Source organism: Cynocephalus volans, chromosome 7 (assembly GCF_027409185.1).
Source record: "Cynocephalus volans isolate mCynVol1 chromosome 7, mCynVol1.pri, whole genome shotgun sequence".
NCBI classification, from domain to species: Eukaryota; Metazoa; Chordata; class Mammalia; order Dermoptera; family Cynocephalidae; genus Cynocephalus; species Cynocephalus volans.
The window spans coordinates 117560673-117576287 of NC_084466.1; the positions used below are offsets into that span (position 1 = coordinate 117560673).

At 33.6% G+C, this 15615-nt stretch overlaps 1 protein-coding gene across 2 annotated transcripts in view; it reads right to left on the reverse strand.

Annotated features, from left to right (window-relative positions):
• ATAD1 (ATPase family AAA domain containing 1) overlaps nt 1-15615 on the reverse strand; it is a 52076-nt gene continuing 36461 nt past the window's right edge. Inside the window, exons 7-11 of one of the 2 annotated variants that reach the window (XR_010024050.1) lie at nt 14467-14556; nt 12003-12053; nt 3838-3971; nt 1692-1903; nt 1-1151 (exon numbers count right to left, since the gene is read on the reverse strand). Coding sequence is in view for 1 of the 2 variants with exons in the window: in XM_063102441.1 (XP_062958511.1) it covers nt 1783-1903; nt 3838-3971; nt 12003-12053; nt 14467-14556 (396 nt within the window). In the remaining variant the exon portion in view is untranslated. Of the gene's footprint in view, nt 1904-3837; nt 3972-12002; nt 12054-14466; nt 14557-15615 lie in introns of both variants that reach the window. The other variant, XM_063102441.1, reaches the window with a different exon arrangement.

The following is a 15615-nucleotide window of genomic DNA, read 5'->3' on the forward strand; positions in this document are numbered from 1 at the left end:
AAACAGGAACCCCTTTATTATACATTTAAAAAATAATAATATAACATAGTTATTAAAAATGGGATTAATTTTTTTATTTTTGGTATCTTGTATTTTGTGTTCAATTTTCCATCATCTTCATAATCTTTCATAACTTGCTTTTTGTTGTATAAATGTTCTCCAGAAACTTCTACCCCACCACTCAAAGTACAAGTGAAGAATAAACCATCCAATAGGTTCTCATGAGAGACATTATCAGAGAAATTAAATTAATCCAGTAACTCATGAATAAAGATTGAGAGTTTTCAAAGAAATACAATAAAAACAGAAACATATGAAGCATAATTTAACCTTTCTGATGACTCAGAAGGCACCTCAAAATTGGTTGTGCCATTTTCCTCATGCTATTTTAGGTACCATAACAGAATTCTCGTTAGTGGAATTCTGAACAAAAAAATGTTTCATATGTAGTTTACACACATACCATCAAATGAGTACAGATACAAAATGGGAATTCTGACATGTATACTTGTACTTAACTAGGGCACAATTTATAATATGCCAAGAAAACTTAAAAAATCAAAGTTACAAAATGAGTATTTTTAGCACATTTAGTAGCAACTACTTGCTTTAAACTATCATTTTACTTTTGGTGACCAAATTATATTTGACCATAATTAAAGAACACATAACTTTAAAATAACATTAAAAAAACATGGTTACAGAACTATCTGTTACATTAAACAAGGAAAGGAAAGTCATGTACATGTACTGAAGGGCACTGAGGTTTCTCACACCCACTCTTTTGAAAAGTATTTATCTTCATGTGAATCAATTTAAAATTCAGAAAAATGTCTACTCAGTGTGATTGCAGAAAAGAGGTGAAATCAGTGTTGATCACATGACTGCCTAACCACCATTCAGTGCTGATCCCTGAACAGGTACTTATGTCTGATTAGGCTGACAACCATAATAACTGAGTCACATGCATAAGTGATGTGGCTGATCCAACTAATCAACTGCAGAGAACACTCAACTTAAAAAAAGGCTTAAACAGGGCCTGCCCCGTGGCTCCCAGCGCCGAGGCCGCGGGTTCGGATCCTATATAGGGATGGTCGGTGAGCTCACTGGCTGAGCGTGGTGCAGAAAGCCATGCCAAGGGTTGCAATCCCCTTGCCGGTCAGAAAAAAAAAAAAAAAAAGGCTTAAACAAACAACAACTGGAAATGGCTGAATCACTGTACCTTTTAGACACAACCTTAAATCTTAGTTTTGCTATATACTGTTTGGTACTTTTGGATTCAGTAGTTGGGGTAAAAAAAAAGTTTCTATATTCAAACATATCTACAGAATGTCAATATAAAATGTGTGGATATATACATTTCATACACACACACACACACACACACACACACGCTCACGCACACGCGCGCACACACACACACACACACACACACACACACGCTCACGCACCTAACCATATCTCCATTTCTCACTTGTGACCCAATGAATCATTTATTACTTTAAGACCAGCTTAGATTCTATAAGGCTGTAACAACATATGGCTAAAGAGGTCAAACACAAGCACCCACACTCAGGCTGGATTAAATTGTTCCTCCTCATGATTTCTGACAAGTAGTAATGCTGTTTATATAAGAACTCTGTCTCAATAACTTAGAATTCAGCGTATAAAACCATAAACATTGAACTCACTGTTTAGGAGAACTCCTTCCATTCTATTTCCACGAACTGTTAAGAGGGCACACCAAACTAGATCACTGAACTGTACAAATGATCTTTACTCTTAATCTAAACAAACATGTGTTAAAACATTCTGAAATGCTGCATCCTTTGATTTCTTCATCTTTTCAATTGCCCGATGCAGGTCCTGCTGTTGCACAGGCCGAATTTCATCTTCATCATGGCTAAAAAGCAAGCAAAACCAACAAATATTCAAATAATTTTAGAATACACCTCCCTAAAATATTTTACCAAGATTTTTTTTAAAAAGCATGTGTTGAAAATAAATTCATTTTTAACTGTATGAATGGGTGTAACAATGAAGTGTCTTTCCCATTCAAGATCCCAAAGACGACCACAGTTAACAGCTTCATGATAATTCTTCCAGGAATTATCTATGCATATACAAGTCATAAGAGATTTTTTAAAAGTACTGACTGCTAAAAGGTAGGAAGCTAAAATGGTTGGCTAAAATCAAATACTTCGCACCAAGAATATAAGTACAAAATATAACCATAAAGTTAAAAATGTTGTATAAAGGTGTGTCAGTTCGTCCAAATGGGAACATAATCCAATCAAGAAATTAAGTTATTCCCATGAAAACTGGAATTAAAAAGCAGCATTCCTAGGTATATACTCATGTCCACATTTAGCTTTTTATGAATTGAAAGTAAAATTTTTTGTTATCAATTAAAAAAAATTAATCCAAGTCCTCCCCACTTTAATAATAAGAAAAACAAAATCCAGTACATTATACATACTTTGTAATTTATAGACACTCAGAGAAAAACATTCATGGAAAAAGGTATGATAACCCAAGTCTATTCAGATTTTTCATATTGAAATATAAAATAACAAAATATGAAATTCAATATGAAATACTAAATTAGCCAGATTTTTCACACTGAAATATAAAAATTTCAGGGCTTTGAGGCAGCAGAAAAACAGGTCTTTCATTATTAATATAATTTACTTAAGCAAAATTTATTTATAGGTTGGTTACTTTTCCTCTTAATCTTATATACAAGAATAAAAATCTTTGGAGGGTCGATTCTTGGCTACAGAGCTCAAAAGTTTTCCCAACTTGCTAAAGTAACTAGATTAACCTGGCAACAAATAAATTGAGTGAACCTCTCCATGATGGGGTCTGAAGGAGCACTAATAATGGGTCCAGAACCAGTGCACAACATAGCTACTGGCTGACAGGGTAGCTTTCACGCATACCTTTCCATACGAAAAAAAAAGCACATTTTTGCGGGGTGAAGCTTGCTACAGCAATACACTGTAATTAAATACGTGAATATCATAGGCAAATCAGGGTCACTTGAAGTGATAACTCCAGGGAGTTAAGGATGGGAGACCAAGAAACAATGGGGCAAGAGTTGGAGACCTCATTCAACACAACCCCTTCAAGTACCCTGGTTAACTAAGAGTCACAGAAATTCTTCATTAGAAGGTTGACATTTTGAAAAGAAATACTGGTCCAGAGCAAGTGGCCTTTTGGGAAATCTCCTTAAAGGACATGGTTCATCAGGGCTGAATTATTCCAGTTCACTAGTACCTTTGCTGGAATAAGGCTAGTACAAATTTGGTTTCTCAAGCTCACTATACTTGAAACTAGTTTCAAGTAAAATTCGCTGCAGTGACAAATGGTTTCTTTGTTTAGTAAATACATTATTGTTAACAAGCCGAAGTCTAGTCTTCGGCACCCCCACACTCCCTCCCACATTTTCATGTGAAATTTCTGGAAGACAAGGCACACATTTCTAACATAAAACAGAATTTAGGATGCAGAAGCAATCTAGGGGTGCTCAAGAGCCCTGTTTTCCTAACAGAGATAAGCAAACCTAGGTTTCTATAAGCTTCCTGTGACCCATTCCAAAGATTATCAGTAGAAATTCAGCCTTTTTTCCCTTTAGTTTAGATCCTTCCCACAATCCCTCCCCCATTCATTTTCAGAATTCCCCTTTAGAAAAATAAAAGTAAATAAAGTTGGGGGGGTTGCTAATTCAAATTTACCTTAAGTGTGGTTGCTATTATAAAGCAAAATAAAAGAAACTAACCTAAAAGCTCTAAAATGTTTTGGCAAATATTAGAAATTAATTCTAAGCACACATACCTTTCTTCTGATGTAGAATTAACATATTCCCTGACACAGAGGAGGGCAGCATCTCGACACATCTCTTTTAGGTCACTTCCTGAAAACCCATCAGTTTCCTGGGCAACTTCTAGCAGGTCTACATGTCTATCCACCTTAAACAAATATAAAACATGCTTCAAAACAAATATAAAATACACTGCAAAGGACACTTCCAACCATCAGTCTTAGAGTTAAAGAAAGTTAAGCATACTGTAACAGCATGGAAGGAGAAACATTAAAAAGTATTTTCAGTTTCTAAAAGTTTTTTTTTAACCATAAAATATTAGAAATTTTTCATTATTTGTCTCTAAGACCAAGACAGAAATAAGTCTTACTAGATACCTTGTGAATTGGTGGGGAAGAAAAGGCATTCAAACACTGCTGGATTCACCTTGGTGCCTCTCAAGAAGGTACCAAGCTGACACTTTAATATATTCAACATATTTGGCAAATAAAGCCAGCATCATTAAGTCCACAGTCCATTATAGAAAATACTTCACTTAACATTCCTTTTAACTGTAATGCTTTGGTATTTTACTACCTCAACACTAATTCAGCACCTATAGTTTTATTCCCCAACCTAATCTTATAGTCAAGCCATTTAAGTGACTGTCCTATCCCATAACCGGATTGGGAGAATGTAATCATCATACTAATGTGCAGATTAAGAAGAGAAAATGAGCAAGAAAAAAATTTATGACTGCCATCTATTTTTCATTAAGTGATTCTTACATCTCATTTACTGTGCTAAGCACTTTACATGTATTATTCTCATTTAATTCTTTAAAAAAATTTTTTTTTCTTATCTTTTTCTCTCATTTAATTCTGTCAGGTATGTATTATCATTTTCATTTTCAGGTAAGAATTGAGAGACAAGGAAAGGTTAACAAGTCACAGAGTTAGGATTTGAATAAATATAGTAGAGGTCCAGCTGTATTTTTCCCCCATATAGCTAACCACCTGTAGTAACAACATTTACTTTCCCTCATTGATTTGCAATACCACCATTGTTAGTTACTAAATTCCCATTTGTATTTGTGTAAGGCTCAGTGTTTAAGTGAAAAAGCAACTTCACACAAGGACAGGTGACTTGGAGGTGAGACATCATGGGGTCCATTGCTAGCTCTGCAACTGTGACCTCATATGACAGTGCTCTTATTCCTAAATGTGGGGGTTAAGTGAAGAGAAATCATACATTTTGATAAAAAGAAAACTGAACCCAGAAGGTAGCAGTGGTGCAAGCTGCAATGATAAGCAAAGAAAACGGCAAACACAAATCTGAACAAGATTTAGTTATACAAATAGTAGTAGTCATCATTTAATTTGTGATACAGAAACAAAGTGAAACTAAAATGCTAGACAATAAGAAAAAGTAAGACAGACAGGACATCTCTATCAAGGCTTTCTAAGGTCTTACAATTATAGTATTGGAAAGAGGGCACAGACACAGTTACTATTAACTTAGACTTTATGTATATATGTCAAAAAATTTTAAAGGTACCACTAAAGAACAGAAAGAGAACATGTAACTTCCAAACTAGTAGAGAAAGGGAGAAAAAGGGCATAATGAATACAGGAATAATCCTAGCCAAAGCAATTAGGCAAGAGAAGAAATAATCGGCATCCAAATTGGAAAGGAGGAAGTCAAATTGTCCCTGTTTGCAGACAACATGGTAAGACAGAGGTAATTCCAAAAGTTTGTGGAAAAAATAGAATTGAAACATAATATGAATCTTTCCATGAACTTTCTGAAGTACCTTCATTTATATAGAAAACCCTAAAAGTTCCACCAAAGAACTTGTAGAACTGATAAAAGTTGCAGGATACAAAATCAACATACAGAAATCACTAACGTTTCTATACACCAATAACAAGCAAGATGAAAAAGAAATCAATAAAGCAATCCATTACAATAGCCACACACACACACACAGAACCTAGTAATTAATTTAACCAAGGAGGTGAGAGATCTCTATAATGAAAACTATAAAATACTAATGAAAAAATTGAAGAGGACACAAACAAATGGAAAGACACCCCATGTTCATGGATTGGAAGAGCTAAAAAATGACCATACTACCAAAACTGATCTACAGATTCAATGCAATCCCTATCAAAATACCAATGAGATTCTTTATAGAAATAGAAAAAAAAAATTCTAAAATTCATATAGAATGACAAAAGACCCTGAATAGCCAGAGCAGCCCTGAGCAAAAAGAACAAAGTTGAAGGCATCACACTACCAGACTTCAAAATATACTACAAAACTATAGTAAGCAAAACAGCATGGTACTGACATAAAAACAGACACACAGACCAGTGGAACAGAGAGAGAATGCACAAATGAAAAAAATGCTCAACATAACTAATCATTAGGGAAATGCAAATCAAAACCACACTGAGGTACCATCTCACTTGAGGTAAAATGGCTATTACTAAAAAGATAGAAAATAGCAAATGCTGGTGAGGATACAGAGAAAAGAGAACTCGTCAGCATTGTTGGTGGGAATGTAAATTAGTACAGTCATTATGGAATACAGTCTGAGTGTTCCTCAAACAGCTATAGACAGAACTACCATACAATTCAGCAATCCCATCACTGGGTATATATCCAAAGGAAAAGAAATCAACAGGTCAAAGGGATACCTGCACTCCAACATTTACCGCAGCTCTATTCACAACAGTCAAAATTTGGAACCAACCTACATGTTCATCAACAGATGAGCAGATAATGAAAATGTGGAATATATACACAGTGGACTACTATTCAGCCATAAAAAAGAATGAAATCCTGTCATCTGTGGAAACATGGATGAGCTTGGAGGACATTATATTACGTGAAGTAAACCAGGAGGAGAAAGAGAAATACTGCATGTTCTCACTCATGTGTGGAAGCTAAGAAAGTTGATCACATAGAAGTAGAGTAAAAAGGCAGCTATCAGAGACTGGAAAGGGAAGGAGGGAGGAGAGACAGTGAGAGATTGGTTAATGGGTACAAAATTACAGGAAGACAGGAGGAATAATATCTAGTGTTCCATAGCATTGAAGGGTGACTACAATTAACAACAATTTATTGCATATTTTCAATTAGCTAGAAGAGAGGATTTTTGAATGCTCCCAGCATAAAGAAATGATAAATGTTTGAGGTAATGGGGGAAAAAAAATCACTGGTTGTCAGGGATGAATAGCTGGAGTACAAAGGATTTTTACAGCAGCAAACCTATTCTGTATGATACTCTAATGGTGAATATATGACATATGCATTTGGCAAAACCCACAGAACTAACTATACATTACAAAGAGGGAACCTCAATGTAAAACTGAGTTAATAGTAGGTAATATTAGTATTCCATTTTCCTTATCCAGTCATTTGTCAATGGACATTTAGGTTGGTTCCATATCTTGCCTATTGTAAACAGAGCTGCGATGAACATGGGAGTGCAGGTATCCCTCTGACAAGATGATTTCCATTCCTTTGAGTGTATACCCAGTAGTGGGATTGCTGGATCATACGTTCTATCTGCAGTTTGCGAAACCTCCACACTGTTTTCCATAATGGCTGTACTATTTTACAGTCCCACCAACAGTGTAGAGGGGTTCCCCTTTCTCCACATCCTTGCCAGCATTTGTTAGTCTTTCTTTTTTATAATAGCCAGTCTAACGAGGGTGATATAATTTTATTTAAATTCACAAAAGGATTCTTTGAGATTGTTGGCATCCAATTTCCAAGTGAGAAAAATGAGACACGGAGATACTAAACAATATTTACTCAAGGTCACACAGCAAGGAATGGTCATGTCAGCATGTGGGAGACCCTCATCAGATCTGTCTACAAAGCCCATTATCTATTAATTATTCCTGCTATGTTATATAAAATATATAAATTCAGGTAAGTTAGTATAGGGGGGAAAAAGCTACATACTTACTTCCAGAGTCAGACATGATATTTTCATAGGGTATAAATCTTATTAGTGCCTATTCTATTCATACTTAAAACTTCAAGCCCAAATCACATACAATCTTTTTAAAATAAGCAAATCATGTTAAGGACTACCTATCAATAAATAATTGTAAAAGGGTGGAACACAGTATCTTTTTAAAAACTTCAGTCTTCTTCAGAGAAGAAAAATTCATAATAGTCTAGTAGTTTATTTGTATCAAAAAAAAAAACCCTTATTCTGCTCAGCAATGTATAAGCATGATAGCACTTATTTTATTAAATAAATGTGTGTGCTGATTTGAGGCATCTTTCAACAAAATAAAATAAATTTCTTTCAGTTTTTATTGAAATAGCAATGTGCCTTCAGCATATAAATACCAGCTAGTAAGAAGAGATGTTCCCATGTCAGAAGTTTTCCAGAGCATTCATATTTTGCATCATAAAACTAAGAGACTAATCCTTTTTGCTTTCATGAATAAGAAACGGAATGCTAAAAATTCCCTGTACCCATGACAAATATAATTTCCAGACACCACTGTTAAAAAAAAAAACAGAATGTTGAGATCATGAGTAATTTCTTAAGTTTAAATAAGAAAACTTAATAGCTTGTGTACAGTATGGCTATCTTATGAGACAAAGAGCTTAAATTTCATCATTTATATTTATCATCTATACATAAATCATCTGTATCTACACTAGATCACATATGTGTTATTCAAAATTGTTATAAACTTCCAGGTTAGAGTGCGGTGCTGCTAACACCAAGGTCAAGAGTTTGGATCCCCATTCTGGCCAGCCGCCAAAACAACAACAAAAAAACATTATAAACTTCCAGTTATACAATACAATCCTTCATAATTTTTTTTTAAATTAAATAACTGTATTGGTGAACTTGAAGTTTGCGAAACTGTCAGCAACTACCTCCTAATATCTGTTAAATTTCTAGCCACTCTGTAGCCATCCTAATTCAAAAGAACTTGTTAACTATTCCTTCTGTTTTCTTCTCTAAACTTTTCACTGATGCCTATGCTTGTTAAAGGTTTACCAATTGTGTGTTTTAACTTTTAAACAATTATGCAATTTTTTTTTGAAAGCAGTTATCAAAATATTCAATTAAAAGACAAAATGTAGTTTGCTGATTTCTCATCTAGGACCAGAGTTCTTTACTTAGAATATATGAAGGATTTTAGAAATTTCCCTGAAACTGCAAAAAATATTTCAGGCACATATATAGTTTTCTTAAGAAAGGCTACATAGCTTTTACCTCAAGATTAATAAACAATGACCTAATAATCTTTGTAATTTGTTAGGTTCTTCAAACTTTTACATACAGTATATGTTATTTTGATATATTTTAAAGAAATAAATCACTAGAACATTACTGAAAGCTACAAAGGAAGACCTAAACAACCAGAAAGTCATAAATTTTTTGGCAGAAAGATTCAACATCAGAAAGATCTTAATTCTCTTGAATGGTGATCCACCAAAAATACTGTTATTTTTTCCTATATGAAAAAAATTGATTCTAAAATTCACACAGAAAAATGAGTAAAAATAACCTTTGGGCTAGGGGACAGCAAGGGGTATCTAGCACTACTAGACAGTAAACCTTACAAAGCTCAATAATTAAAACAGTGTGGTGCTAGTACATTAAAGACACAGAAGACCAACGACCTAAATTCAAAGTCCAGGCAAAGCCAATACATATGAGAATTTGATAAAAGTGGCATGTCTAGTGAGAAAAAGATGCTCTATTTGATAAATGATACTGGAACAACTGGGTGTCCATCTAGAAAAACAAAAGCAAAATTGGGTTCATATTACATATCATCTACCTGGATAAATTCCAAATATATCAAAGATTTAAAACATAAAAGCAGCTAGCTGGTTAGCTCAGCTGGTTAGAGCACAGCCATATAACACCAAGGTCACAGCTTTGTACACCTATACCAGCCAGCCATCAACAAACAAAAAAACAAACAACAAAAAAACCCATAAAAGCCACCCAGATTATTATGTGTTTCCTGATGGAAGAATATAATTCTACCTAAGAAGCTTTCCTGTCCTATCTCCCTGCTCTGACAACCTGAACCTGAATCTCATTCAGTTTCTTGACCCAGCTACCAATTTTAGGAAAATAACTAATTCCTAGTGCAATCAGCAAAATTTGGATTGTGGCAAAATCTGGACAAACCCAACCTAGTTTCTTCAATAAATAATTTCAAAGGGGAAAAAAAATGAAGAAAGATGAAGGAAGAACCTATAGCCTATAGATTAAGAGAAACTTAAAAACTATCAATTACAAATTATGAACTTTATATGGATCCTGAGTCAAACACATGATTAAAAAAACAAAAGACATTTAGGAGATCATAATAATGACTTACTGTCAATTTTTTATTAGGTGTAATACAGCAATCAAGTTAGGTTTAAAACAAGAATCCTTTTCTTTTAGAAATATAACTAAAATACTTACAGATAAGATATGATGGGAAAACATGGGATGTGTGGAAGTATGAATGGAACAGAATTAAATATGGGATTGATGGTGGGTGGTTCAAGGAAGGAAACCATAGAAATACAGAGATTCCCATAGTGAGAAATACATTTGGTGAGTTCAAATAGGGAGTTTAGATATTCAAGTTTGGGATATAGAGGAATACCACGTTATCCAAATATATTCAGTTACAGAGTTTTGGAAAAGCAAGTAGCAAGATCTTGGAAAATGAAGAAAATTATTTTATAAACTTGAGAGTGGAAAATGCCTTTTTAACTTGTTTCAAATCCCAGAAGCCATAAAAGGGGTAAAAAATAATCCCTCAAATCAAAAGACAAACTGAAAAAATATTTTCATATCATACATAGGGCAAATCTTTGTAATACCAATAGAGTTCTTACAAATCCGTAAGAAAAAGAATACTGCAATAGAAAAATGGGCAAAGAATATAAACACACACTTCACAGAAAAAAAATTGAAACATCTTTTAAAAATATGAAGAATCATTCATCCCTAAAGAATGCAAATGAAAACTCTAATGAGATAACTTTTTTCTACCTATCATGTTGGCACAAATTCCATAACGTTCTGGTGGCAAGGCTATAGGGAAAGAGCCACTCTAACATTGCCAGTAAATGAGTAAACTAACATGGACAATTTGGCAATAGCTACCAAAATTACAAATATCCCACCCTTTGACCTAGCAATTCTTCTTCTGGAAAATTCATCCTACTAATATCCCTGCACAAGTGTGAAATGACATACAAACAAGGTTATTCAATGTAGCATTTTTATAATAGTAAAAGAACAGAATCAACCCAAATGTCCTTCAATATGGCATTGATTAAATGAATTACCCCTGTACAAGGGAATCCTATGAAGTGCAAAAAAAAGAAAAGAAAAAAGAGAGAATAAAATAAGAAAACAATATGCGATATGAAACGATCTCAAAGATAAGTGAAAAAAGCAATGCACAGAACAGTGTGCATGGCTTATTAATATAGTTTATGCAAAAAAAAAAAAAGGAGAGAGAATAGTTTATGCTAACTTGTTTGTGTAAGCAAAATGCCAATGTCAAAGGATACAAAAGAAATACAGGGGAGGGGAGGAGACTTTTTCCCAAACACCATTTAAAATACATATTTTAATTTTTGAATCATGTAACTCTATTATCTATTAATAAATAAAACCTTAAACGCAAAAATTATAAGATTTTAATTATCATACCTTCTTAAACCTAAATTCCAACTTCAAAAAATATTGCAGGGGCTGGCCGGTTAGCTCAGTTGGTTAGAGCATAGTGGTGATAACACCAGGTCCAGGGTTCAATCCCTGTTACCGGCCAGCTGCCAAAAAAAAATATATATATATATATTGCAATTAAGTAAAAAACAAAACTGCAAACAAAACTTCTGTACAAAAATAAATGTATCTTATATAACTAGAGAACATTCTGAAAATATTAAAAAGTATTTTAATGTACGGATACGAGAACACACAACTTTTTAAAAACTTAAATTATTTTTAATTTGTTCAAATATACCATAGTTACTGAGTTACATGAGTGACCAAGAGTTTTACAGTAATTTAGGTCAAGCTCAAGGCTACATTATTCTCATATTCCTTCTTCATTTCTCTCTTAAATGACTTTATGAACGTAAACATATTTATTTATAGGATGGGGAAAAATTGCAATTATCTACTTACATTTTCATTTTTCAAGATGAGTTTCAGGATTGCTTCTCTCTGTTTTAGAGCCTAAAACCAGGATAATTTCCAGTTAGCATTTTTTTAAAAAATAAGGATCAACTAGTTTTTCTACTATTTCTTCTCTTGTAAACTACCTGACAATACCTGTAGGAAATGACAGGAACTCTGATAGAGGTTGAAGCAGGGTCTATATTCAAGACACTGGAGTAATGACCTACGGCTGTCCTACTAAACTATTTCTTCTTATTCTGTGTCCCCAGGGTCTACTACAATGTCTGGGAAATAACATGCCCTTAATTTTTACTGAGTGAGTAAACGAGTACCTATGACCACAATGTCTTTCCTCTATAGCTCTGCAATCTTCATTTTTTTCCTTTATTTAGAAAACTTACAAAAACTCACCAATGCCATAAAATATTCTACCAATAATTAGAAGAGATGACAATACTCCCTCAGTTCCTCTATTTCAATATATAACTTCCGTGTTCATAAATTTATATTAGTGAATTTTTATTTAGTGTTAATGATATATTTGTTTATATGCATATATGCTTTTTCCCCCAGTGATGTCTCATATTATTATACCAGAGACTAGAAACCACATTTAACATTTTATTCCTTTTATAGAATACCTTATATACATCGCAGTAAATACAAATGCTTTTCAAAATTATCATGGTATGGGTTGGCCAGTTAGCTCAGTTGGTTAGAGTGTGGTGCTGATAACACGAAGGTCCAGGGTTCAATCCCCATACTGGCCAACCACCAAAAACATAATAATAAAATAAAAACAAAATTATTATGGCTGAACTCTTCTCTATTTCCACAACCATCTACCAAACAGAGCTGGTTACAACCAAACCCTGCTGTTTCTGTAATTCAAGTGTGTTAAGAAGGAAAGTTAACTTGGTGTAAGATCAGCAATAACTACTTTTTGTTAATAACCATTTAACTTGGAGAGGAGTTTTAAAGTAAGGTTAACCATATCCTCTCACATCATAGTTACACAAGAAAAAAATTACAATGTGTGTATTCACTAAAAGGAGAATAAAAGGGGTTAGAAAATTCATTTCTACATAAACAGTATACAAATTTATAACAAATTTGATGAAACCTGTTATAATCCATTTTGATAACTCACACAATATAATAAATTTACAACTTTAATAAAGGCTACTTTCCATGTTGCATCCTATGTTCTATTCTATTGTACATCAAAAACCTTACTTGTCTACTGGACTACAGTTGGATTACTGATAGGGATTCTATCAATAATCTTTGTCTTCTGAACCACTGAGATAAACTAATTTTCTTTTAAAATGCTCTGATGTCTTGCTTACAAAATAAAATCAAAATTCTTGTGCAAGGCATACAAAGTTCATCTAAACTGGTAGCAGTCTACCTTTCCAGCTTCATCTCGACCTACTTTCCTTGATGTTCTAACTGAACTATCTCTAGAACTCACATTTAACCCTGCTTCCACATCTTCTTGTCTGTGTTCCTTCCAGTAGGAAAGCCCTTCATTATTTCATCTGCCTTTCAAATTTCTACCATCCTTCAAGGCCCAGCTGGATTCTATAAATTCCATCAACTCCCCAGACAGAATTATTAGTTTTCAACATCATCTCAGGCTCTCACAGTTCTTTAAACATACTTTTATAAAGCAGATTTTACATTATTTATTTATGTGTCCACCTCCCTTGCAACACAGAGTTCCTTGAGGACAAGGGCCATGTTCCCTTCACCAAAGCCTAGCAGGTATCTGACACATATTAATGCTAAATAAATATTAGTCATACTAAGTAAATTTTATCATCTCCTACATTAAGTTAAAAAATCTCTTCATTGGGCTGGCCAGTGAGCTCAGTTGGTTAGAGTGCTGCCTTGTAACACCAAGGTCAAGGGTTTAGATCCCAGTATTAGCCAACATCCAAAAAAGAAAAGGCCATAAAAAATCTCTTCATTACCAGGTAAATTTTCTAATAGAGTGGCTAAGTATGTGAATATCCTCAGAGGAACAAGAGGTTGTAGCTGTAGCAAACAGGTGATCAGAGTAATTTTATAGAGGTCACAACCATCAATTTTGGGGAGACCATGTTTACAGCCACAATTCTCCCAATTTTATTCTATGCTAAACCAAAACGATAATTTAGATTTCCTTATGTATCTTCCTCCACAGATAACCTGCTATGTCCTAAAGTAAATCACTAAAGCAGCAAGGCAAACTTGAGGTAACTACATATATTGAAGAGAAGCAACTAACACTAATATTAGGACAGAAATAAGAAAAAAGCAAGGAAGAGAGTGGAAAGGACAAAGATGCAGCTGTGGGATTTCCTGCCAATTCCTTCCTGCCTTCATAAATACTATTAAACAAAATATTCCCTTCTTAAAATCACAGGTGAAGATCCATAAAAAGCTGAATATTTAACTGTTCATAATATCAATCAAGATCACCTACAGGCTGGTTGATGTGAAATCTTGTAGGCATTCTTCTCATTATAGCCGAGTCAAGGTCCTGAGGACGATTAGTAGCTCCCATCACTATGACCTAAATATAAATTAAAACAAAACACAAAAAAACACAAGGTATTAAATCTAGCAATAGTACTCCTTTGAGGTCATTATTACTAGGGCTTAGATGATATAGAAAATTAAGTAGTGTTTAAACTAAATCCTTTATAAGAAATCTGATTTTAATTGGTACTACTCAAATATTTATAGATACAAATAGATGTTACTTCTAGATAGACCAAATAATAGCAAAACTGGAAAGACTAATGCATTTCACTGGACTTCTTTGTAGTAACTAAAATATGTACTATTTAGTTGAAAGTACCTTTATTGAAGAATCATAAAGATTTGTTTTAAAAAACTACTGCATTTTGCAAAATATGGTTGCTTAATGAATACATGTTGAATGACTGAAAGCCATTTATGTTATAGTTTGGGAGTATTATGGGGGGATACTTCCAGTACTTTAAAAATGTCATTAAGAGAATCCTTTCTGCTTAAGTCTAAGGATTCTGGTTAATAATAATAGATAGTATGTACTTTTTCTCTAGATTTCACATCATTATCTCATGGCACTATCAGCACTATAGGTGGTATCTTCTCAATGCTAAATAAAACCTCAAGCAATCAACCTTATTTATTTATTTATTTATTTATTCATTCATTTTTTGGCTTGCTGGTATGGGAATACAACTTTAAACAAAGGCAACAGAGTAAAAGCAAACATCAAAATGCTGGACAGAATTTTTTAAAAAAAGAAATGCTGGTGGTTCTGCCAACTTCTGGGTCTATGTTGCTTATTTATAAACAATACAGAGAGTAACAAAAAGTCAACTTTAAAAATCAACATGAATAAAGGCAAAGATACACAGAAGTTAATTCTGAAGGACGTCAATATTACCATTACTCTAGATAATTGAACATAACTCAGTAACAGCACATATCTGCTAACCAAAATAAAATTTACTAGTATTCTACGGAAACATATTTCTCTAACGCCTATTTCATTTCTGCCTAATAGAGTTTAGATTTTGAAATAATCTAAAATTTAACTCCAAAACATGTTAAAATATCCACCAAATCTTGCATTCTACTT